At 49.5% G+C, this 26684-nt stretch overlaps 1 protein-coding gene across 1 annotated transcript in view; it reads right to left on the bottom strand.

Moving 5' to 3' along the window:
• Nucleotides 1-26262, bottom strand: part of MYO5B (myosin VB) — an 86547-nt gene extending 60285 nt beyond the window's left edge. Inside the window, exons 1-8 of the mRNA XM_050716346.1 lie at nt 26236-26262; nt 11643-11753; nt 8807-8978; nt 7253-7397; nt 3388-3544; nt 2762-2905; nt 1853-1934; nt 369-476 (exon numbers count right to left, since the gene is read on the bottom strand). Of these exons, the coding sequence (XP_050572303.1) occupies nt 369-476; nt 1853-1934; nt 2762-2905; nt 3388-3544; nt 7253-7397; nt 8807-8978; nt 11643-11753; nt 26236-26262 (946 nt within the window). The remainder of the gene's footprint in view (nt 1-368; nt 477-1852; nt 1935-2761; nt 2906-3387; nt 3545-7252; nt 7398-8806; nt 8979-11642; nt 11754-26235) is intronic.
• Nucleotides 26263-26684: the final 422 nt, after the last annotated feature.

Genomic DNA, 26684 nt, shown 5'->3' with positions numbered 1-26684 from the left:
CTGCCTGGGCTGCTGATTTTGTGACTTTTGGGACTTATCAGAAGCATCCCAACAAACTCATCCTCACCCCACGGCTCTGAAACAACAGCTCAGATGCCAGAGGAGCCCCTCACGTGCTGTTATGTCTTTACAGAAATGGTTGTATCAAAGCAATTTGACCACTGTTGTGAACGTGCACAAAGCCAAGGATGCTGCTTGGCATTAATTAACTGGAGGTGAGCCAGGCTGGGCCAGAGACAAGACCCCAAATCCACGAGCTTGGCAACACCTTTAGGAGTAGATCAAAAGAAAGATGGAGGAGTTGGATTTTTTTCAGGCAAAATACTGAGACTGCTGCCGGGAAGCCTCCGAGCCCAGCAGCCCCTTACCGAGCAGGGTGAAGGCGTGCCTGGTTTTATCAAAGTCATCAGCATCGTCCACACCGTCGATAGACGTGCCGCCTCCCTGAGAAGTGTAGAAAAAGTCTTCAGCACAGGCTAGAAAAGAAGAAACAAAAAAGCCTCAGCGAGCAGCACTCGCCCACCACAGCCGCTTCGCCTCATCCCCAGCCTGCTGGATCAAAGCTTTCATCTGACTTAGGTGCTGCCTACCTTTATCTCCAACTTCTGATTTTTTTTAATATATTTTTAAATATTTTTACCTACTCGTGACAGCTTCAAGTATTTTAGCACCTTCTCAGCATAATGCCTCGAACACAGGGGGCAAAGGGCATGGAGAGACTGCCAGCAGAGTCAGCATTCGTGACCCCATCCAAGCATCCGTGCTCTGCGAAGTTATTTCAGGGCAACACCAGCCTTAGAAAGGGCGCTGTGATGCACGCCAGCTCCCACGTGTTAAGTCACATATTTACTTGCCAGTTTAAAATTCAACTTTTCGGCACATCTCATGCATTGCCCTACCTGAAGAACCAGCTTACTGGATCGCTTTGCTGGGATCAAGAAAGTTTAGAGACTCTTTTCCAGCATTTTGCAATATAAAACAGGGCAACAACAGTTCTTTGTGTGTGTGAGACTCCAACGAGAAGCAACAGCTCCTACTTTTGATATGGGAGAACAAACATCTTGCTCAGTTTAGTAAAAAGGGGAGAAAACACCGAAGACAGAGCTTCATGTTTTTGCAGAGAATCGTTTCTTTTTTGCATTTTAAGCAAACGCACAAGCAGCGTGGAAAAGCACAGCTGGAGACTACACACTGACATCACCAAATTTTGAGTAGAAATGATGCAAAAAGGCTTCTCCTCCAGAGAAGTGCCCCGTGGGACAGCAGCCCCGCACCCACCGCCTCCTGCGGTGCCAGCTGTTGCCATTTCGCATTCTCCCTTGAGAACTGAAGTTGAAAGCTGCACAGCAGCAGCAAGACGCCCTGGGTGATGCACCAGGGAGCTCTCAGCCTTCGGTGTCACAGTCACGGCAAACGCAGACTGGGCTTTTAAAGAGCCACATTGAAAAAGACTTGGATTTCCGCTGGCAGCTTGTGGTTGTGAAATCACAGGGGGAAACGGGACAAAAACAAAGAAAAAAAGCACAACAACTTGGGATGCATCCCAGGGGTTAACCATTAACAGCAGACCTGGAAGGTGAATTGACTCAAAGGACAGAAGTGCTCCTGCCAAGAAACTGGCCGGATCAACCCACACTCAGGCTTCATTTAAAACACAGATCTTTACAAAAGTTTCGTACAACATTAACACACGATCTCTCCTGCATCAGCAAGCATCTTCCACAGCAGCCTTGTGTGCAGTTTCTAGAGGCTACAGGCAGGCTTCTCCCCTTCTCCCGCAGCGACAGGCATTTCTAACCCCACCGTGCTTTCCTGTTGCCCTCGGACAGCACAGGGAGGTGGAAATACTCACTGAGACCAAGGTCTTTGAATTCTGGGAGGCTCGCCGAGGCACAAAGCTGATAGAAGATGTGGTAGTTGCGCTCGTCCTCCGCCTGCGGAGGAAAACACCGAGTTAATGGGGGGAGAAGAGGTTGCAGCAGCTCTCCCACCATCTAGAAAAACTGTAAAAGGCTGAGCCTGACCCACTAGGAAGGCTACAATGTGCTTCAGGGCATCCAGTGATCTTCAGAAATGGGCACATTTCCATGCCCTGCCTAGTCTGCATGGTCTAATTAATACGTGGCAATTTGCATATCTACATTTTGGTCCGTTTATGTGACATGGAGCACATTTGTTACCAACCTATAGATTTATTTTCCAACGTTAACTGCTCTGCCAGGAGAGAGACTGGCCTGCATCATTTTTTTTCCCAACCTTCAGGACAAAGGAGTGGGGCATTATCCGCTGACTGACATGTTTATGAGCATTATATGCTATATCTGCCTGCAGTAATGCAAACCTGGGAGTGATGTCTTGCATTAATCCTATGTAACGAATCCGTATAGCGGCCTCTGGGAAGGTGTGGAGATGAAAGATTGGAGGAAAAGAGAAAGAAAAAATAAAAGACTGGCTTCTGGGATTGCTTGCATTGACAAATGGGGCTATCTGCACAACTGTGGAGCTCAAATAACTTATGCATTTGAAAGAAGGAATGGTATGAAATACTGATTGTATGAAACACTGATTATTTCAGGAAAAGTTAAACAAAAAAAAAAAGAATAGTCTTGGGACATTTTGCTGATACCTCACAGTTTAATTTAGACTCCAAAACCAACATGCAATCAAATGTTCCTTCAGCAAGGTGACTTGTTTAATGCAAAGAAAAGACCCAGACTATTGAATTCCCTGAGTACAGCCCCCGAAAGAAAGGTCTCCTCACCTGGAACACAACTCTTGATTTTTCCAACAGATACGTCCTCATGTTGGCACCAATGATGTGGTATCTTTTATCAAAGCCGATCTGAATGTACTTCCCAAAGCGACTGCTGTTGTCGTTCCTTGTTGTTTTTGCATTTCCAATTGCCTGCGTGAAACGAAATTAAACATTAAATTTGTAATCAGCTTTACATAAATAGTCATGGGAGGATTCGAGGAAATCCCCCTGCCAGCAGCAGAAGGAAGAGCAGCGGGAGCTGATGAAGGAGCGGTGTGGCTTAGGGGAAGACCTCGCTTGCTGTACAAATGCTCCTTTCTGTCACTGTGTGTTTTAATTCCATAAAAATTCTGGCAATACCACGTTTTCAGTGATTCCATCACCAACATCCAAAGAGCCACAGCGCTTCTATTTTGCCTTACAGGACACCCACACCCTCCTTCACCACCAGCTTTATCCAAGCCCTCTGGAGATGCTCTGCAGCCACAGGCTGGGCTCCTCCCCAGCAAAACCCAACGCCAGACAAAAGCACAGCTCCCACGGCCTCTCTGCACAGCTCTCGCCGTTTTAGGGACATCAGGAGAGAAACGGGGATCGCTGCGAGCAGGACAGAGGGAAATTTCAGCTTTTACCTCCATAATCGGGCTCGACGCGAGGACTTTGGCTTCGATATTGGTCTCGCTGGCAGAGCCACCGACGGTCGCAAAGAAGCGCATGGCATATTTGGCAGAGACTGTCTTTCCAGCACCCGACTCTCCGCTCACGATGATGGACTGGTTCTTCTCATCCCTGTGACAGCAGACAAGAAAAACTTTCATAAATCGACCTGTCCTCTTGTTGATAACACATTCGCATCACTGCCATCATCCTCCATCTTCTTGTGTCTCCATCTCCCTTGCCTTGTTACCACCTACATTATGAATCCTGAATTTATTCTGCACTCTACCAGAATAATGGTAAATAACAGAAAATTGTGATGCCTCTCTGCTAAAGCGTAAAGGGCACCCTGAACATCTCCAGAACATCACCAAGCGTTTGCAGAGACACCAGGAGATGAAACCCTGCACGAAGCGCTGCTGCGCCCTAAAATTAGGGAAATAGCAAAAGTCATTCGATCCCCCGTGCAATTAAATAAACAGTGAAGTCTGGACTCTTCCAGTGCTGGACTTCTTGCCTAGAAGTCACTTGATAATTATTGCTTCTTACCCTTACATCTCAGCAGGACAGATGCTGCCCAAGTTCCCACATTTCGGGGAACTTAGCCCCAGGCTTTTTCCTTTAAGCCAGAAGATGAAAACCACACCAGGCAGGGTGTCTCTTCAGTTGAATGAAGCCAATAAAGCTCAAAAGAGCAGAATTATGCATTATTTAATATCCAATCAGCACTGCCACCAGGTAACATTGTGTAACCTGGGCTTTTTTTTTAATCTAGAATTCATAATTAAGACCTTTTGTTACCAATTTTGACATTTTTCCATGCCTTTTCAGATACAAGAGTGCAACTGGTTGAGGGAGGCAAAGATCATTTCCACCTGGGGAGCTCATTCAGCTGAGTGGTTCCTTCCTCCGTCTGGCTTGCCTTTCTCAAAACACTATCATTCCCCAAAAGACACCAAACCTGGTGATAAAAACCACGGCCGGGGCGTTGTACAAGGGTTTGAGCCCCAGGACAGCGATGGTTTCCACCACCAGCAGCTCCTGACTGCCCTTTGACTGGCAAGAAGAGATGGAGGATATCTTGGTGCACGTGGATGCAGCCAAGAACTTAAGCCTTTGGAAATAGTTCTTGAAAGCTGGAGTATCTGAAAACAAATATACCCTGAGTATTCTCCAGACCTAAGTCATATAAGAACTCTTTCATTGTTGTTTTCATTGTTTTCTCTTTCGAAAGCCATCGCTAGAGCTTTAAGCAAACTGCTGAACAACTTCATCTCGATCTCAGCAGTGAGAGCAAAGCCACTCACACTAAAAACCTTAAAGAGGGGAAAAAAAAGAATATCTGAAGCAAATGAGGGCAGAGCCAGACCCCGGGAGCAATTATCAGGGGTCACTCCAGCTGTAATCCCTGCCCGACACTAATTCTCCGCGTCGCGGCGTGAGTCAATGACTCGCCGCATCTCCGCCGTGGAAGTGATGTTTAACCTCCTTCTTGCTGGATGCTCTGAGGATTAGTGGCCATAAAGCAGCAGGAAGATTAAAAATGTTTTAAGCACTGTAGTTCAAATTGAGCCCGACCGTAACAAGAACACCCTTAAAGTCCCGAAGTGGGGACTAAAAGCACGTGTCGGTGTTACATTGCATTGGTAGCAGTATATAAAAATGTAAGGATTTAATACAATTGCATTGCACTCCCCCAAATAACAGCAATGAAATAAACTGAGATTGTCGACCCTGCCTTCAAACAAAGGAGCAGAAGCTGCACATTTTTAAGATAAACAGCCCCCAAAGACCCAGATCAGTTCTCATTTCTAATTTCATTTTATGCTGCAGCTGGTAAAGCCAGCATCAACATAAGGATGTTTTTTTCAAATGCTATGTATTCACCTGGGTCTTTTTTTATGCTGCATCTTCAATAAATAGCATGGGTTACCTAAGCAATTTTTTATTTTTTTTATTTTTTGGGGGGTAGATAACCCTTTTAAACAGTGCTTTTTTGCAGATGGGGGAGAAAAAAGAATTTCTTCCACTGACAACCTATACCCACACAGGCTCCGAAGTCCCTCGTGGCTCGTTTCAGCACCTTCTCCCCAGGCAGCTGGAAATGTAGCAGGGAAAATCCTGCTTACTCCAGCTTGATGCATAGGAATTTGCTGCAAAACACTGACCTGTCTCCATTCTTTCCGTGAATTCCTGGGGGCACACAAGGAAGATGACCTCCTCCTGGGATTTATGCTTTGCAAAAGGTGTTGGGGTGAAGAACACAGCTCTTCTTCGTCCACAACGAACAAGGTCAGGGGTTCCTCAGCGTGCAGTCTCGAGAGAGTTGCCAGACACTCACCTGGCCACTTTTATCAGCTACCTGACACCCAGATGCTCTTTTTCTGCATTGGGATCTCGACATGGAGCATCGCTGGCTGCAGCCCAAGCCAGCAGCTGGCCCCTGCAGAGCTGTCTCGGGAGGATGCTTTGTTCTGCAGCCTCCCAGGAAGGATTTCCTGGTGTTTTCTGCAGCCCAGGCTCACCCAGTGCTGTCCCAGCAGTGTGGCATCTCTGTTCCCTGCCACAGCAGGGCAAGTGAGACCAGTGGATCTCTCCTTTAGTCCCTAGGAAGCGTTACCTGCAGTCTCTCCTGTTTCCTTCCTTATACCCTCCCTGGATAGCGTGCATCCAGCTTTTTCTGCAAATCCTGCGGTCCTACAACACTGCTGTGCTTGTGGGATAACTCTCCCAAAGCCTCACCCTCTCCTCCCCGTCCCATCTCTAACCCCAAACAGCGTACATCCCCCTTGGCTTCTCCGTTTCCTAAATTCCAGGCTATTAATCCATGGCCCAGATTTGTAAAAGCTGAGCTCATTCCCACCTTCATTCTTGCATTTCTTACTTTATTTCTTCTCCAGCAACGGTAAACAGTGCTGCTCAGAGATCCTAATGCTGGGAGAGAGGAAAATTCCTGCTTAACCAAGGCGCTACCCGCACAATTGTTTGCTCCCTGACATCGCAAGGCTCAGCTAAGGTCTGCCGAGCCCTGGCAGGCTTTTGGCAGGAGAACATTCAATGTTTTGCAGTCCCAGTTCAGCAGATTTACACCTGGATCAGATCACTGGTATGTTTGTGCATCCCTTACCCCATCAGCTGATGCATGCACACGCAAATAAGGAGCCCGGCACTTCTCCTGCCACCAGTCTACACACTTCTTCAGAGGCTCCTGCAAGTCCTTTATTACCCGAGATCATTTTTCTCTGTTAAATCAGCTCATTGCACTTATTTTATTCCAAAAATTTTGTTTCTGGCCCCCATCAGCTGGTGGACTTAATGTAATCATGTGAAAATTAAGACAACCCAAAGAAGTGATGGTTTCACACCAATTTAACACACTCAGAAGCCTCAGTCCTGCCCAGGTCCCACCATGCTCATGTGCACCCCAGCTGCCTAAAGCAGAGCTGGGGATACAAAGCATCCTGCACAGTCAGTAATTCAGAATAATTTTTTAAAAAATCATAGCCAAATCACAAGAAATCTAAACGTACTGTGCGAGTCCAGCTACAGCAAAATGATCCCCGGCACTACAACTTTTGGCTTCCTCTTATATCCTCTTTTAGATCATGGCTTATCTGATAAGAGCAAAATCCCACATCTGTCCTCAGCAACATGATAAATACGGGAATAAAGTAAAACACACTGCATTCATCTGGGGAAGACGCTGCTTCTGCAGACCCGTAAATATCTCCAGGTACCCACCAGAGGTGCCTCCTAACTCAAAAGCATGCATTTGCCACATTTAATTCCCTATTTGCCTGTTTTTGATCCGACAATTTGATCCGACTGAGCAGCACTCACCTGGCCATCTGCTTATAGGCTTCCTCCGCCACCGCAAAGATGTGGGGATCCATGTCCCCCATGTTCTGGCCGCTGTACGCGTAGATAACATCTTGTTCGTAGATCGGCAGCTGCTCGTAGGGGTTGATGGCCACAAGGACAATGCCTTAGAAGAGATAAATACACAGATAGGTTACAAAGCAAGCCTGGAGTTAAGGCTTCAGGCTTTACAGGGCTTGCCTGAATTGATTTTTTTTAAATACAAAGCTTGGGGAAAAGAAATGAAAAAGGAATGGGAAAGACTCCTAGTTCTTATCTCAGCATCTCCTTCAAAGTGCTGTGCTTTGATAGCAAGGGAATAAGCTGCAGGATAGCTACAGAGGAGGCACATGAAACTGGTGAGAAAAATGAATAGAAAATAATCTCCGCTGTGCAAAGGCAGACTTTCCCCTGGCTTAACTTCTGAGTAAAACCCCCTTGGGTTTTACTCTGCTAGCAAGATCATCTCAAGTGCCAGCAAGAGGGTTCAATATTCAATATTCTCCCGCTTAACTGCAGAAAACTGGCTGAGTCAGCTTTTTTCTAATTTTATTTTTATTATAAAGGTTGCGATCTGTTGCCATCCATCCACAGGTAAATGCTGTCTTGAATGATTTTGGCAGGCCTCTCTCCCCGGGATGACAAACCCAAGTTCACAGCTGGCCTCCTTGAGCTTTGAATTTAAGAGTCCGATGACCCCAAAAATCATCAAGAAAAGGCAGGGCAGCAAGGTTTGTTTCGCAGTCTTTTCCACCCGCACACTGCTAACCTCTGCCATCAACACTCATTTTCTTTGGACATCACAAATGCTGGATGGAAATGTCTCCAGAAAGGAGCTTCTCTTGCAGAAAATTAAAAAAAAAAAAATAATGCTTGGCAACAATGCTAACCGAACATCATTATTGTCTACTCTTCCGTAGTGTAATTACAGAATTATGTTCTGTAATTCTTCTCGTGACTGGATAAATTGTGCAATTTTCTGGGACATCAAATCCCATAGATCTGGTCCCCGTTATAAACCCGTTACAGCAGGAAACTCTCTTTTGGGAGGAAAACACACCGTGGACACGGAGTTGGACGACATCTTCCTGGCATGCTGCTGTTCTCCCGTGGTTTGCTAGGTCCTACTTTTTCTCCACAGACCACCAAGTTGGCCTCAAAGTCATCTGATAAGGCTTTTCCACCAAGAATCATGTACTATGTCCCCTGCCCCCAGATATATATAACCCAAAACTTGTTGGCCACACACGTGCTTCCCACCCACCCCAAATTCACAGTCCTGGACCTTACTCATGGCACAGCCTCTTGCTCGTGGTGGTAAGAGGTTTCTGCTTAGATGTGCTCTGACCTGACGCTCTCCAGGAGATAAATACATGGTCTAGACACTTGGACATACTCAAACATAAATTTTCAGAGAGTAGTCTTCATCCCCAGCATGGGGTCACGTAGTGTATGACCAACTGATCCGAGGAAGAAGAGTTTGGACAGGAGCCTTTAGCCTACAAGACCTGGACACGGCCCCACCGCGATACTCACCACAGTACGTGTAGATGTGGTTGGACTCGAGGAACCTGACTTTGAGGTTGTGGAGGACTGCAGGCTCGTGCAGGTAGCTCAGGGCCGTCAGGTCATTCTCTCCCACCAGGATATCCGGGTTGCGGAGGAAAGGCAGCTCATTGCCTTGGAGGTCAATGGGGTACTCGTAGAGCTGAAGAGACACACATGAGGAATGTAAGAACACAAAAACCAACGGCTCCTTTAATATCTTGTAACTTATTCAAGAATAACTCCAGCTTGATACAATGCAATACCTGTACCTTCTGCTTTAACTGTAATTAAATACTTTTGATGCTAAATACTACAGGGACTTGGATGATCCAGACAGGAAACCCCCTTGCTAAAGAGCTTGGAGATGGCCATGGCCAACAGATGGTCCTAGGGGACAGGGATGGTCCAGAAACTACAACCTGAGCACACCTGAGTTGTTTTCAGGCCAGCCTTGGGGCAAAAAGCCTTTGGCCAGCTCTGGGCAGTAAGAGGTAGCCTACAGCAAACCCCAGCTTCAGCTGATCTAAGCATCTTCATGCTCTTTGAAGGACAGCCCCATTTCAGAATAAACCACATTCTTCCCAGCAGAATGACTTTTCAGCACATCTTTAATTCAGGCTGCTTTAATACTCAAATCCTTACACCCCTTCAGGCAGAGAAGGACACGGAGAAGCAGATTCCCTGCTGCTTCAGTTTCTGCAGAGCCAGGTTATAACATTGAAGCATACGGCTGCCCATATGCCAAGTGCTCCTGGCTCATCCCCAAACGAGCAGCAGTGCCATCAACTAAAGAAAAAGTGTATTTTTTTTTCTCCCTTTGCAGTGGAGTAAATAAATAAGTGTCTCAGGAAGGGGTCCCAACGCTCAGCTCCCAGCTGAAGGGAGGAATCCAGTTTGCAAGCAGAAGGAAAACACCACTGGATCACTGCCTACATGAATTGCACAAGGATCAACCCATGTGCACAAGGACAGGCTCATACGACGTGTTTGGAGATCTCAGGCTGGTTTTATACCCCTAATCCCACGTAGCCGATGCCAATTTTCAAGAGTTTGCACTCAGCCTCACATCTTAATGGCAAGCACACCAGGGATCCCCTGTGATATTTAAAACTTAGCTCATCGTTGGGAAGGAGCACGCTGTATGCAGCCAGCAACCACAAAACGCGTGAAAATTCACTTAAAGTGCAAGGACAAAAGGGAAGCATTAACCCGTTGGGTAATGCATGTTGGCTGTCAGGAACAAAAGGCTTGCTTTCAACAGCTTTGACTCCCCTGAAGTTATTTATACTCTGATTTTTTTTATCTGATGCACACCTGCACGGTTCCCCTTTGGTGATGCTCTTCAGCCCAACATGACGTGGGTCCAGGCAGGGCTTTGTGAGGAAGAGCATTAAAAAGGTTTTGCAAGAATTATTAAAGGAAAAAACTTCTGTATCCCTTTGTGTCGTGTTTGACAGAAACAGATGGGATCCAACAAAAAAACCTGCTCTGACTCAAGGTACAACACAACGCTGAATGACAGTTACAAGGTTTAAAACAAAAAAAACCCTATGTATTACAGTAAAAGGCACAAATAACTTGGAGGAAAGACTTCAATTTAATAATCTAAACTCAACTTCAACTCTAAAAGAGCTGACGGGGACAGGGGGCTGAACTGGCACGTGCAGATGCTGGGCTTTTACGCTGCTTTTTGGTTGCAGACAACCCACCGGCGTGCTTCCTGCTGGCACAGGTCACGCAGCCCTGCAAAACATCAGCATTTCCCCCAGGGAAGAGAAAATGGGGAGGACAACAAGCACGGCAGGGACTGACCCCAACAAAGCCGGTGCAAGAAAAGCTCCACAAGCCAAAGCACGCCAGGCACACATTTCAACACAAATCCCCTCCTTTTCAAGCCCAGCACTCTGACGTCCTGCTCTGAAAGAAAAATTGTTTTGAAGAACAGCCTAATCAAGCGTGCCTCATTCCTGCTCTCCATCTTCCCATTAAGTCATTCAGTAAAAAGTATTCCCCGCGTGGAAACGGGCGGCTGGCAAGGGACGTGAATTACTCACCATCCTCGGAGCACTTCCAATTTGGAGAAAGCGGCCTCTCTTAAATGTTTTAGCTACAGAGCAGATCACCTGCTATGTGATCAAGGGAACCCTGCTTGCTCAGTGAGGAAAGCTGGTTTAGGTGAAGTTCTTCACGAAAAAAACACATTTTTCTTCATGCAGGTGGGATGCACCTCGTGGCAGGTGCATGGCATGGCTGCTCCCTTCCCAGAAAACACCCAAATCCCCACTGTTAACTCCACTTGCAGCCCCTATAGTTATAGGATGTCCCAGACCACGAGCTCTGGGCTGAGGACAGAGAGTAGCCACTCTACCCCAGCCTCCATCCTGCTTTTTTTTTTTTTTTTAATGCACAAAGAATAAATATAGCCCAGAAAAAAAAGGTTTTTTTTAACATAGGATCATGTCCTAATTGATTTTCCATCGGTATCCAGTCTCAAGTAGATGTTACCAGCCATGCTCCTTCCAATTTGCTCAGCAGCAAAAACCCACAGTTTGATATTTCTAACACTCCGCTGCTACATAAAAATAAAATTGTTCTGCTATCACAACTTTGCCAGAGGATGAAAGGAGTTGAGGGAGGTCAAAGGCTTTTCTCGCAGCCTCCTCTAACACAAGCACCCGGGGAGGGAGCAGGCAGGGGAAAGCTGCAAGAGCTGAGACATTTAAAAATGTTTTCTGAAAAATGTGAGATGGCTCAGGCTTTTTTTTCCACAAGTTAATTTGAGGGTTTAAATTACCAAAAAGAATAACAATGTTCAAAAGCTTACAGTTTCATCTTCAAGTTTCAGCTGGAGGCTTTTGTCTCCCTCTTTGTAATCCTTGATAATTTCAGCCGATTTCCAAACTTCGTCAGGGTCAGGAATCCAAACCCTGGTGTACTGCAGAGGGGGAGAAAGAAAGAAAAGCTCAAACACGGGAAAAAAATAATAATAAAAGCTCGAAACATCAAGAAATTAAGTCAGAAATAAATTAATTCCCCGTGGACACAATCCACCACTCATTGTAAAGTCAGAGCTGCTAAAACATTGTGTCAGCCTGAAAATAAAAGTCCTAATTTTAGGTTTGGGGGTAAATTATAAGCCAGCAGTCTGATTTCCAAGCAGACTTTCAATCAGGTTTCTCCCGGACAAGGTATACAACTGGCTTGCTACCAATCAAACAAAGCAGGGTACAAACTCAAAGTAAGCAGGGAATTTAATTTCCAAGCACCTTTTAGAAGCTTTTTATGAAACATTGCAATTCCAACTACAATAAATACTCTGCCCTGGCAGCCTAAAAGTTTCCCCCTGTGCCAAAGAAATAACCAGTGGGGGGCCGAGACCTCAAATATTTGCTCAAAACAGGAGAGTTTGGGGCAAATCCAGGCGATGCTGACAGCGTTGCAAAACAGAGGGATTTGGTCCTTGTCTTAAAAGGCTAAATAATATGTAAATATAGCAAATACCCCCGGCTGGTATGGCCAGGAGCCCTGTTTTTCACCTTGCTATGGAGAAAGGAGCAGGTCAAGCTGGGCACAGCCTTTCCTCGCCCCCTGCTCCTCGCCCCAGTTTCCCTGGGCTGATCTCTCCTCCCGGCACCCGGAGATCAAACGCGTTCCAGAAATGCCCGAAATAGTCGGGGATCAGGACGTACCCGCCTCGAGGCAGCCACAAAATCAAAACCTTTCCTGGGTTTTGTATCCCTTTGTCCATCCTGGCTGCAAAACTACGGAATTTCAATAATAAAAGTGATTTTCCTCGTGCGTACACACGTCCAAGGGATCGTGCAGCTGGGGAAAGCAATCAGATGGCTGCGTTTGCTGACGTCTTTGCAAGCTCGTTCCCAAGCTGGGAAACCCCAAAGCCATCGCTGCTCCGGCACCTGCGCCCCCGAACCGAGGCCTTCCCACCCTAACGAATAGCCGCAGGCTGCCGGGGAGAAGAGGCTGTTATGACCCGATCTGAAAGCATTTCCTCAAGCATCCATAATGCTGTGCAAAAAAGGGACCACATTTTTTGTGTGTGTGTGCATTTGCAGCATCCTCCCCTCCATCCCTTTTCCACCCCCGACCTCCACCCTTTCCCGGCACCGATACATCCCAAGCACATTGAACCATGTAGTGCCGAAACAAAAGCATTTTGTCCTTGTTCCCTCTTGCTCTGGCACCTGCAGCACCTCCCACCATCACCAGCTCCTCGCGGTTTTCCCCAAAACCTCTTTTCTAAGCCAGCCCTGGACAGGACAAGGAGCCCTCGGGGAAGATGGATGAGCTCAAAGCCACCGGGTGACCAAATCCAAGCCCAAAGGAAGACACAGACACAGACACAGATTTCTAGGTTGGAAGTCCCCATCCAGGCTGGAGAGCCTCTACTTCTACAACCTCACCTCTGGCACGACTGTCCCACCCTCGGGGACACTTTTCAAACGTGTTTTTTGCATTATCTGTGCTCAGCTGGGTGGCTGGCTCCAGATCGTGGCTCAAGACCCAAGGGAGAAAATCAACATTTACACCCAACCCACACCCAACTGGAACAACCCAGCGCTCTCGGAGCCTTTTGCACTATTCGACCCAGATTAAGCAGAGGTTTTGGTGAATAAACTCGATCCCCGCCTCATGATTTGATTTAGATTTTAGCAGGCTGCCGCTGCGGAGGCAGATTAGGAGCAGCATTACACGTGAAGGGACGGGATTTGTTTGGCTGCTGAGCACTAACGCAGCCTCCCGAGCAGCTAGAAAGGCTCAAACCGTTGGACACAAGCATTGGCCAACGACACCGGGACAAATATCTGGGCGTTTTGCTTCAAAAAGGAAAAGCACGCTTCTATTTTTCCCCTCTCTGCAGTGGGCTTAGTGCCAGCCTCGTTACACGAGGAAGAAATAAGGATGGAAGAAATAGGATGGTCCAGTATTTCCAAATGGTCTCGAAGAAGACACACCAAAAGAAAATCTGTTCGGAGACCTGTGGATCATTGCCTTTTAATTATTATTTTACTTCCGACAGTGGCAGCCTCTCAGAAGGAGATTTTCACCCTGGGGATGGTTTCTGCCCCACGGGGCCAGCTGAGGTCATGGCCACCACCTGCCTGTGCCACCCCAGGAGACCGCGGTGTCCCCAAGCTGGCCGTAGGGCACCTGCCTGCAGCGGGGACCCCCTGGACCCCCACTTCTTGCTCACCATAAAACCCCAAAAGGCAAAAATGAGCGGTCGTGCAAATCAGTGCTTCGACACACAGCGAGGGGCATGAACTCCTTTAGGGCAGGGGAAAAAGAAAAAGTAACTAAATGGCATTTTCCTTACTCAAAAACCCTAAAAACAGCTATAAAATAGAAGTGTTAACTTTCTCAAAGCACTAAACTCAGGGGGAAAAGCAGCGGCCTGATGTGGAGCTGCTGCACTGGGACGGGCACAGCGCATACGGGGTCAGAGCTGTTTCCTTCCCCAGGGGGCTGCCAGGCTTGATGGATGTCCCCACGTCCCCCCCCCAGCGCCAGCTCGGCTCTCTTCCTCCTCCCTGAAATTTATTACCCCGCAAAAATTAACTCGGATGGTGATTTGCATAAAGCATTGCTGCTTTTACTCCCCAAAAATCGCAAAAGTTAAATCCTTCCTGGCTGCTTTCTGCAAATCCCCGTTGACTGGTGCTAATTACCCTGCTCTCCCTTAATTCTCAATTAATCAAAGCCTCGAGCAGCAGTGCTGTGTCATAATCCTGCCCTCGCGGTGCCATTCCCCATCTGAATTCCACGTAACCTCCTTGACAGACGTAGCCCGGATCCAAAAACGCTCAATATACACCACGTGCACCTGATTTTTAATAAAGATATAATTATAAAATAATGTTTTTAAATGGAAGAGATGCAGCATTTAATTGCAGTAACACCACGAGCTTTGTGGCGGCATGAGCATCTTGTGCCCTCCCATTGCTGCTGCAGGTGCAAGCAGCACAGCATCGTCCCGTGCAAACGCCCTCCCTGCCTGGCATGCTCCTTGCCAAGCAGCATTACCAAAATCCAGGTTTAATTTCCACAGGATGGAGCAATCTTTCCACCCGACATCTTTTATTAGAAAGCACCAATAGGATGAATAAACCCGCACGCTTACCCCTCACCTCGCCAGCACTGATGCTTTCCAAACCCTCTCGGAGCATCACTTTGCACGTGCTTAGCCCAAAGGAGGTTTGAAAAGTAGATGCTTTTATGAAGCATTTCTTCAGCCCTGGTTAACCAGAGGTGGAAAGGCCCAGCGGCCACCTCTGAGGCTTTTTCGTTGCTAAACAACTGATGGAAAACGCATTGATCGCTGAGGATTCAAGCAAGCGGCGTTTAGTAGCGATAATTAAAAAATTCCAGCAATAAGGTTTGCTGGCAGGGAGACCTTTAATATCTGGGGAACAGCACCAGCGGTCAAGAGGCAGCAAAACCAGGATAAATAACTTCAGTTAAAATAGCTGAAGGGGTAGAAAAATCATTCAAATGCTTCCCTTGCTTGGGGGGCAGAGAAGGGCTCTGCGGGAAGGAAGGACGGGGTTTGGTTTCCATCCCCTCGCAATCCCCTTAATCCCACAGGTGGCTTCCTCTGCTGAACATAGGGGAGAAGAAAGCACAAACCTTAAAAATGAAATTAAAACAATGAAAACTCATATTAAAACTATTTTTAACTTAAGTTCACTGTAAGGTGCCTCCAAGAGCTCTCCCTTGAAGCGCTGTCCCTTCATCAGTGCGCTTTCATCCGGCCACCTACCTTTCTCATCCTCCCCACGATGGCAAGAGTCCTGCCACAGGCTGGGAGCTTTCAGAAAAGTATTTCTGGGTGTTTTCTTGGGACAAGACATGTGTCTGCCCGGCCCCGAGCCTGCCCCAAGCCTCGTGTGCGGATCTGCAGAGACTTGTCCACCTCAGTACCTGGCATGCAACAAGTCTGAATTTGTGTTTTAGGAACCGCTTCCCAAGCCTTCAGCGTTAAGATTGCATCACCCTCCTTGACAACAGCCGCTCAATAAGCCATGCTTCGAGTTCCACAGCAATTAGTCTTTGAACCACGATTGATTTTCACAGCACGCTGCCTCCCTGCCAGCTCCCTCCCAGCAGCGAGTGGGAAAACAGGCTGCCGCAAGCCAAGCCAGAGTCATCTCACCAGGCCTGCAAGAAAAGATGAGCACACTCGTCCACCTCCTCCTTTATAGCAGCGTTACACGTGCAGGAGCCACCTTTACACCCTGGTAATCACGGGATTTTCTTGCTAAGCCACCGCTGGGAGGGCACCCACCAGCACCTTCGTGTCCGACGGGAGGATGGAAGCAAAAGCCAGCAGCAGTACCAACAAACCAACAGATAAATACCAAAAAAAAAACACACTACGAGCACTGTTTGGGGCACTCGACTCCATGTCATGCTTCTTTCCCCAGTCTGTGAAGCCAAACACAACCCACAGAGCTGAATCCCCAGAAATGCAGAGTGAAAACACCCAGAGCAGCTTTAACTCCGCTTCACGCGGAGATTGCACGGGTTAGAGGAATTTTAACCTTCAGCTTAGGTGAAGGTGTTTCTAATTCGCTGGCCCAAATTAAGTCCGTTTTACCCGTTCCCATGAATTGAAGGGTGAGAGCTGGCTGAGAACCAGCACGGGGCGGCACCCATAGCACCCAAACCCAGCATCTCACTGCAGCCCCTCCACCTGGGGCAGCCTTCTGAACATTATAGGGCAGCATCATGAACAAGCACCAAGAACAACGATGGGATTAAAGTGAAATTCCCAACGTGGACTGCAGTCATTCTCCACACCAGCCAAAACCACCTGTAAGAGGGGAGGAGGGTTTTTTTTTCCCCACCCGGCTGGGTGGGGCGGGTGAGACAAGAGTCAATTCTTTTCTAGGGCTTACATCACACGGAAGTTGTGCTTTCCTTGGTGACATCAGGGATAACCCAGCCATTATTGGGCTTTGGGGACAATTATATGACTTTACTCAAGCAATAGGTGTTCCTCGTAGGATGAGAGATAAACTCGGGGCAGTCCTTCTGCAGAAACTTAGAGAAAACCCTACCACATATATATACAATTCATATATATATATATATATAATATATATAATATTAAGCTGCAAGAGGAGGAATCAGGACTTGGAATGCACTTTCTATCAGCTTACAAAGTAAAAAGAGCTGTACTTCAGGTTTCTGAAGCCCCCACTGGGCTGGGGACAAGCTCGGGGACACTCCTGGGGGACGGTGACTTCCCTAAGGCAGCACCAGGGACCAAGGACAACAGCAGTTACCCAAAGCTCAGCCTAGCAGGTGAAAGGGGTTTCCATCACATACCAAACTTCCCTGCTTGGGTTGACTTTCTATATCCCACAAAAGCTACACCTATAGCCGTTTTTTCCCAGAAATTTCAGAATATCAGATGCAATCCATCGTTATTAGAATATAATCAATGAAAGCAACGCGTAGCAAACTAAAGCGCGGGATGTTTAAAGAATAAAATAACCTCAAACCAACGACTCAATAATTGGAATAGCCACGGAGATTCAGTTTTGATGAATAATGCGTACCCTTGCCTCTTTTCCTCACGGGATATTGAGATGAGCAGCGCCTAGGGCCTCTCCAAATTTAAGCCCGTGCCCAGCCTTTTCACCTCCATCACACAACAGCCTGCCAAAACACTTTTTGGCTGCCAGCGCTGCTGTCCTGGTGAGAATCCCCAAGGGATGGCTTTTCACAAGGGCTCTTTTTCTTAGGGAAGCAGCTTAACCTGTTCCCAGGACACTTTCAGCCTGTTCTCGGAGGTTTTCGTTGTGCACCACCACCGTGGACACCGAGCTTTAACTCCCTCCCTGCCACCAGGCATACAAGAGGATACGGGCTGCTCCTGCAGCTAGACAGAGTGCTGCACTTCGATTTCACTGCCACAAACACATTTTTGTAGCTGCCTTGGCTGCTGTAGTGGGTTTACGTGGCAAGGTTTTGGTAGCAGGGGGCCATAGGGGTGGCTTCTGTGAGAAGAATCTAGAAGCTGCCCCATGTTAGATAAGGGCCCCGCTGCTGACCAGAGCCGAGCCAATAAGCGATGTTAGTTTGTGCCTCTGTGAGAGCAGATTTAGGAAAGGGGGAAAAAAACAAACTGCTGGGGAACAGCAGCTGGGAGTGAGAAATGGCCTTGCAGGTGCCAAGGTCAGTGAAGAAGGAGGGGGAGAGGTGCTCCAGACGCCGGAGCAGAAGTCCCCTGCGGTCTGTGGTGAGGCCCCTGGTGGAGCAGGCTGTCCCCCTGCAGCCCATGGGTCCCACATGGAGCAGATCTCCGCCCTGCAGCCCGTGGAGGAGACCATGGTGGGGCAAGGGGACCTGCGCTGATGGAGGCTGCGGCCCATGGAGAGCCCCTGCAGGAGCAGGCCCCGGGCCGGAGCTGCAGCCCATGGAGAGGAGCCCACGCAGGAGCAGGGGGTCTGGGGGGAGCTGCCGCCCGTGGGGGACCCGTGCTGGAGCAGTTTGCTCCTGGGGGATGGACCCCGTGGTACGGAGCCGTGTGGGAGCAGTTCTTGAAGAGCTGCTGCCTGTGGGAAACCCACACACCAGCAGTTCGGGAAGGACGGCATCCCGTGGGAGGGACCCCACAGCGCAGGGGAAGAGGGCAGATGGGAGGAAGGTGTTTTTGGTTTCTTTCCTTTGTTTCTCACTTCTCTAGCTTGTTAGTAATAGGCAATAAATCTTACTGTCTCCCTCCTCTGAGTCTGTTTTGCCCGTCATGACAATTGTTGAGCGATCTGCCCGTCCTTATCTCAACCCTTGAGCCCTTTGCTTCGTATTTTCTCCCCGCTTTTCCTTTGAGGAGGGGGAGTGAGAGTGCGGCCGTGGTGGAACTTGGCTGCCCACCCAAGTAAAACCACCATAGCTGCCCACATTCAGTGGGATCAATCAAATGTTTCTGGGATGGAGGAGGCCCCACAGGAGACGCCCCCAGCCCTCCTCGCTGCAGCCTGCTTACCGGAGCACAAGACCTACACGTGCTCCTCTGGTGGCGTCAGCCTTTCTCAAGTTCTGCCTGAAAACAACAAGCCTCCACTTTTAACCAGCTTGCTCCTATAAAACACCATAAACGCCCTCAATACAACACTAATCCAGCCATCTAAGGTGAATCACACGAGTAGGCCCTGCAGCTTCCACGAGACTGCTCCACCGGGTCGCTGTAGCAGCCAACTTTGAAAGCAGTTATAAATTAGGTACAAAACCCATAAGAGACAAGGGTCAGGACTGCTTCTCGGGCTCAAGTATGTAAGGCAAATACAATTCAGGGCTCTTCCAACACTTGGGGCAGCTCCAAAGCTATTCAAGGCTTAAAATTATGAACCGTGATTGAGATTTGCTCTTATCTCCAGCACACCCAGCGGGCACGCTGCCTCTTTTCGGCCTCGACCGCTGGATTTTGCTCTGCCCTTACTGCTCCATTACACAGGCGGATGTGCCTGCAGGAGGAGTGCAGCCAGGTCCTGCTAAAACAGCACCTTCACAGAGAATTTAATGGTATATACCGACACGGTCAGGACCCAGAGAACCACCAGCCTTCTGGCTTCAAGGCTTAAAAGGCAGAAGAAGCAAGACTTGAACCTGGGGAAAGCGCTGGTCTGCTTGGTAAAGATGCTCAAAGCTTTTAATGTGGCTGTCGAAAGAGCGGGCTTTGTGAAACCCATCCTAAATCTGGAAAAGGGCCAGCACAATTAAGAGACGTAAATAATCATTCCTACCCTGCGAATGTTTCTCCCTCCCCCATTGCGTAGCACAACCTCCGTTGTCTGAAAAAGCGTTTATCCAAAAGTGGGTCATGTCTCCTGGCATCACTAAACCTTCCCAAATTTCCCCTGATTAGTCAAAGGCAATATCCTCTCTGACATCTGAATGATTGAGGCAGCGTGTAATGCCATTTTTCCCCTGAATGAGCCACATCAAAGAGGTTTATAAGGCGAGAGATGGCAGGCTGGATAAAGGAGTTGCCAACGGATTGCCCCCAAAATATTACTGGAGAAAATGAAATCGTTTTATTTTTTTGTAATTGTTTTAGGAGGTTTCTCCTTTAGAAATGTTCAGACTTTATTCTGTGAATGCATAATGATGAGAAACCACCTCCAGAGGCTGAAACCTCACCAACTCATGAATGGAAAGATTCAATAGTTAAAACCACGCTTGCACACTGAAGTCTCGGGGATTTTCCATCTTTCCTCCGTCAGGTACAACATCCAGTCTTTTCCTAGCACAGGGACAGCAAAAAATGGGTCACCCTGGCGATTAGTTACAGCCTGACCGAGCGATTACATGAGACCTGGGCAAAGTTTAGCCAACACCAGCAGAGCTTGCATTCTGCTAATTCACTCCACGTGACCCGAAACATTGTACCGGGCTGCGAGCAGACAGCACTTTTTTTCAATTAAAAAATAAAAATACAACCCTGAAAGCGTGGAGAACTTCGAAAATCAAACGGATATCCCCTCAGCAAATGGATCTCCCCTGAGCAAAGGTTCCACAAAGCCACTCGCCTCCATCCAGCATCGAGGGACCATGCCCACAACAGGACAAGGATTTCCCTAAAATATCTGAGCACAGAGGGGCTGGAGGGTGGCTGCTGTTGAGCTCTGGAAAGCATCAGAGCTTTAATTTCACTTTAAACATGCCAATATTTTCTAGAACTTGGATTTACATGCTTAAAACACCCTTTTTTTTTCTTTATTTGTTTCCTTTTTTAAAATAAAGCAGAGCAGGGGAAATGTAAGTGCTCGTCTCACCACTGCACAGGGAGGAACAAGTTGTCACCCCACCTGGGATGGGTCCAAATGACAAGAGGCTTAAAAACGAAAATGAAAAAGAAAACAAGCACATTTCAAACCTGGTATTTCAGCCTTCCTATCCCTCTGGCCAGGGCGTTTATAATGCCAAGGGCCATAAAAACACCGCAGGAGAGCTCTCGGTGGGTACCGCTCCTCCGCCCGGCTGGGCATCACGCTCCCTGCCCCAAAACCAGCGCAGCGCCCGCGTTATCAGAGCTCGGAGTTTAATTAAGAAGCAGAAATCCCCCAGGGAGGTACTCAGCTTAATTAGATTGAAAGTAACCGCCCCTATCAGCTCGGTATCTCAGCATCCCCTCGCTGCCTTGCAGTACCTTTCACTCGCCAGGGACATCAACTGCAGAGTTCAGCAGGTGGGCAAACCCACCCCCATGTCCAAACCACATCCCCAGGTTAAACAGTAAAGAAAAGGCAAAGCAACCTCGCCTTGTGCCTGCCTGTATGCTCCAAGTGCCATCCCACTGCATTTATTTATTTATTTTTCACTTTTTTTTGACACTGATTTACCCAGAAGCACGTCGGCGCTCCAGCTGCCTGCTCGCGTGCCCAGGGATGTGGCAGCGGGTGACAAAAGAGCAGCTGGAGGTTTGCCTCGGTGACAAGAAGTCATCCTCGTGGGGTTTCTGCACGAAGCTGGACATTCCCAGAGCCGTCCTTCGAGATTTGTAAGAGGGACCTTAAAATATATTACGGGTCTTTGGGCTTTGAAGAGGCGCAACCCGCTAGGGCGCATTCCTGGGATGCAACATGTCATTCTGATAAATAATGGCCATGATTCAGCCAGGAGACAACCCTCTAAATGGTGTTTAACACATCCCAGGAGCACGTCACCCCTCCGTCACCCCTCCGTAAGGGTATCCACACCTCCATAAGGGTGTCACAGGGCAGGGCAAGGACACGGGGCTCGCCGGTTAACGCGCTGGCTCTACGCCTGGGTGGAAGACGTGCCCATCCCCGGAGGGGCTGGTTGGGGATCAGCAGGATGGGAAGCGGTCACGAGAAGACAAAGCCGGGCAACCCGAAGCAAGAAGACTTGTCCTCAGAGAAGAGCAGACATTTCAGGCGCCTGCCAGGGCTCTGAGTTTCGCTGCAGTCCTTTTCCTGATCCCAGCTGTGCTTCGTGCTAATATTCCTTTAACCACCGCGAAACGCTGCTGTTTGCAGAAGAGGTCGAAGAGCAGAGGATAACCCACGCTATCGGCCGTTTATTGCGCCGCCGGTAACTCGGAGGGTCCAAAGTCCACCCCTGAGCTGAAACTGGGCTTTTGTAGGGCCGTGCTTCCAACAACCACCCCAGGCCAAGCCCGGCTCTCTGCTCTTTTTTAGGACAAAGCTACAAACTCATCCACACAGAAATTAAAAGTCCTAAAAGCTTTGACGTGCTCAGCACTACAGTGACCGAGACCAGCTTCCAACACATATTTGTCACGTGAAGGGCAGAAAAGCTGCAAAAAAAGCAGCTCTGCCTGCTCCGAGGCTTTGCATGGGACTAACTCCTCTCCACGCTGCCCCAGGGTGCCAGGCAGCTCTTGGCACACTTATTCCCAATATTTTTTTCCAGCGTAACACACAGAAAATCCTCTCTGCTCCTTCCGAGCTGCTCCTCAACCTCAAACCAACACACAGGCACTCGCTAAGGAAGCCTTGAAGGACAAAACATTTCCAGAAAGGCAGTTCAGAAATCAGAGGGTTTACGCCGAGCGGTTCATTCAATCAGCGGGGGATCACGCCGGGCAACTTGGCTTTTGAAAAGTTTCTCCCCAGAGTCAGAAACCATCGATTCATTCCAGCTACAGCACTTCGCGAGGCAACTTTAAATGAAAGTCAGAGTTTAGACATTAGGAAAGGATTATTTTTTTTTTCATGCGTTAAGGTCTGGTGCCTATTAAAAAAAAGAAAATAATCCTTGGCAAGTAAGAGTCACTTTGCACAACGGGAGGGAAAAAAAAAATAAATCAATAGCCTGGTTTCTAACTCGTTAAGGCTTGCAAAACTTCGGAAGAGCATCTCCTGAGCTGCACGCCAGCCCTGGAGGAGAAGGCAGAGCCGATGCTCGGGGCAGGCAGAGCGCTGCTGGGCGTGAGGTTTCGAGGCTAAACGTTAAACTTTTAATTAGCACGGGTCAGGAAGCACCTTTAAGAGCAGGATATCCAGAAGCAAAAGTCCTTGTATTCAATTTAACAACACGAAGACTGCCGAGGAGGAAGGCCAGGAGTGTAAGCAAGCCCCACGCTACAAATCCAAACGTCTCTGGAGGTGAAGCTCGCAGAGGGAGGGACGCTTGGCGGCGGAGCTTCCCCTCTTATCCCATTACGGGACAACGTCGGCATCTGCCCGGGCTTAGAGGGATTGAGCTGCAGTTGCCTCGGCTGCATTTTAGCGGCATCAGCAACAGGGCAAGAGGAACCTGGAGACATGGTGGGAGCGTGCGAGCAGCCCCAGCAAAACATTTGCACGCGGTCCCACAAAGCTCCAGCCATTCTCCATCTGAAACAGGTTTTATTCTATTTCTGATTTTAGTATTTTTATGCAAACAGGATCCCTCAATAGCACCACACCTCCTCTACTCACTTTCCTCTTCCCCTAAGACACTCAGGGGCACTGAATTCCTGTTGGGCACAGGACCAGGAGCAAGAAAAGCACGCTTAGGGTCTCCCCAGAACTATTTACCCACACAGAGTCCCACGTGCTTGAAGCTTGATGCACACCAGCTGCTTGGGAGCCACTCACCTGCTCCTAATTAGGCACAGATGCTAATTATCTCGCTTGACGGGGCGGGGGGGGGTGCTATTAACCACCAGTCACGCCTTCTGAAGGGTCACAGGTGAGCCATGATGCAAAAAGGGCCTTCCCCGGGAGTTCACAGCTGCTGATGTTTCCAGGGCAGGTTCCTCTCCTGCCTGATAAGCTCCTCAGAGTAATATGTTTATCAGCGTGGCTTTAACGAGCACTAAATAAATGCTAAGAAAGTGCTACGCATCCCATGAGGGCCCAGGAGACCCTGCTGCAAGCTTCAAGTGGAAGTTAGAGGTCTCTGAACCATGTCACAGCTCCTGCAGCCGGCAGGAGGACGCAAAAGGCCCTGCTCGGTCCTTCAGCAGCTCCTTTTCTTCTGGTTTACGCAGCCAGAGGAAGGACTCGGAGGGAGATAATGTTGTGGCTGGGTTAATGCAACACCACGCAGTGGATCGATGGGCACTTAGCTGGGAGTATCGACTCCAGGCAGCCGGATTATCCGCATCTTCATCCGCATCTTTGCTCCAAAAGCGTTGTTCCCGTCCTGCCGGCAAGGTGATCCAGGAGGCACCGCCGTCCTGCGCTCCAAAAGTCCTCTCCTAATCCATCGTGGAAGCACTCCTGCATCTTACATCTTTTCCTTGCCTCAATTCCGTGCGTAAGGTTGTGCAGAGCGCCAGAAAATGCAAGAGGGTGCCACAAAACCCAGGGCAGGCAGCGGGTGTCTTCGCCCGCCTATATTTTTGGGGGCTGGATGAGCTGTAGGTGCTCATCGGAGCTTCAGGCCACGGGGCTGGATGCGGAAAGGGTGATGCACGGGTGAGCACCGTGATCCATCTTGGCATTTTCCCAAAGCAGCCTGGAGAGGACATCCAGGGGACATCTGCTGCACCTCGAACCATGCACGGCTCCAACCTGCCCCGGTGATGGGCAGCGGCACGGCCAAACCTTGCCCGCTTTTCATCCCCAAAATGTCCCCTTGAGGCAGATGGATGCCAGCAGCAGGATCAGCGCTGAAGCACCAGCGCTCATCAGGAACCTCATTAGTATCAAAAATAAATTGAAAATAGAGCACGCGGATGGCTACTGCATCCCCGTGGCGTCCCAGGTGCCTCGCTGGACAGCCACAGGATAACCCACAGGCATCTTACACCCGCTCAGCGGACGGACGGGAGCACAAACCTAATCAAGTTAGCATAAAAACGCACAACCCGGGCTAATTAACCCGATCATCAAGTTAAGAATCGGCTAACCCCACCATTACAACCAGCCCACAGATAGGGACAGCGCAGCGCTCGCGGCGAGCCTCCTGCCCGGGGCCACTTGCCGTCGCGTCCCCTGCGCTCGGCCGATGGAGATGCTGAGGTCCTGCATCCGATCGCGTCTCCCGCGGAGATTTTTTCCGTGGAAAACCCGCGGTTTTGGTTCGGAAGGGCTCTCAAAAAAAGGAGGAGATCAGCCAAATCGTTGGCAGACCCGCTGCATCCAGCAGGGATTCTCACGTTCGCAGAGGTTCAGAGGACGAGCTGCCAAATTCACGATTCATCCCGCACCCGTGCAATATGGACAGCCCCGAAAATAAGCGACTGGCCCCCCCCCCCCGGTATTACATAAGGGCTGCCTGAGCTGGGTGCAGAAGCAGGAATCCGCAGCGAAGTTGGAGCTGGGAGACTGGCACGGAGACAAAAAGCCATTCCTTGAAAGGGCTGGTGCCAGCCCAGCATCGGTCCCCCGTCCACCCTGACCACGCTCGCAGGGAGAAAACCCTAAAAATCCTCATTAAAACCCTAAAATCCTCGTTATTATGGCAGGCGATGCCGGCATCTCTCGGTCTACCGGCATAAAAAGGTTTCAAAGCCAAGAACTTTTCTCGCTGAGCCTCTGCCTCGCACGTCCCCACCTCGGTAGGGGACCCCACAGTGGTGGCTCCACGGTACCGGGCGTCATCCCAAACCCTTTGCAGGTCGAAGGGTCCTGCCCAAGGGCACTTTCTCCCCCCCTCCTTTTTTTTTTTTTCCCCCTGCACCTCACCTCCACCCTGGCATGCAAATGCCATTTGCTTATCCGGGGCCGGCTGGCGGGGCAGAGCGGCAACTGATCTGCTGGGAACCAGCCGCACGGAGCGGGCCGAAAAGAACCGAGAAAAGGAGAAGAGAAAGAGCAGAAAGGCAAGGGGAAAAAAAAAAAAAAATCAAATGCCACCTCTCCTAGCCCTAAAAGCCAGCCCCCGGGCTGGCTGGCAGCCTCCCGTTGGCACAAGCGCGGCTCGCTGGGAACAAATCTGGGCTCCTCTCTCGCCCATCGGCCATGTTCCCCTCCCCGCTGCCAGGAGGAAGCGGCTTGGCCTCGCCTGCTGCTGAAAAAAAAATAAAATAAAATAAAATACAATAAAAATAAATTATTTGGGATTTGCAAAACCAAGAGGGAAATCCACCAAGGCACCTGGGAGCGCTCCGCTCCCGGCAGGTTTTCTCCTTTCCCTCTCCAGCCCGGTGTTTCGCGACCACGGGGAATAATTCGTCAAAAGTTCCCGTCCGGGAAGAGGAGCGGCTCGGAGCCGCACCTTTCGAGCCCTGCTTGAAATTCACCGGGCGAAATTCGGCTTTTTTTTTTTTTTTTGGCCCCCAAAACCCCGCCGCGACCCGCTGGGGGGGAGCCGCGCGTCGGGGCGCGGATGCGGCGCAAGGGGAGGGATGGAGAGGGGCAAGGGGAGGGGGGTGGGGGGGGGGTCCTGGGGGCAGGCAAGTCGCTGCCCCGCTTTTCCCATAACGAAACAACCCCAAACCCCATAAAGCTTCCCCCCAAACCCCCTCGGCTCACCTTGGTGTAGAGCTGGGCTGCGGACATGGCCGGGCATGGGCAGCGCTAGGCGCGGGGCATGGGGCCGGCAGGTTGCGGGGTGGATGGATGGGGGGGGGGGGGGGGGGGGGGGGCCGCCGGCCCGACAGGGCGACAGGGCGACAAGGCGACAGAGAGGGCGACCTTTACACCCGCCGCCGGAGCGGGAGGAGGAGGAGGAGGAAGAGGAGGAGGAGGAGGAGGCGAAGGCAGCGCCGCCTCCGCCGCGCCCCGCTCAGGTAAAGGGGTGGCACGGCTGGGCACGGCCCGGCTGCTCTGCAGGACTTGGGTGCTGGGTCCTCAGCTGTCAGTCCGTATGATTTGATCCGATTTGCTTATTTCTTTCATTGCTTATTTGTTTCATTTGTTATTTGCTCATTTGTTCATTTATTATTACCACCCTTTTATCATCGTCCCCCTTTTATCATCGT

The sequence above is a fragment of the Cygnus atratus genome, chromosome Z, assembly GCF_013377495.2.
Source record: "Cygnus atratus isolate AKBS03 ecotype Queensland, Australia chromosome Z, CAtr_DNAZoo_HiC_assembly, whole genome shotgun sequence".
Classification (NCBI taxonomy): domain Eukaryota; kingdom Metazoa; phylum Chordata; class Aves; order Anseriformes; family Anatidae; genus Cygnus; species Cygnus atratus.
Note: the sequence above shows the minus strand (reverse complement) of the source record. Positions and strands in the feature narration are given on the sequence as shown.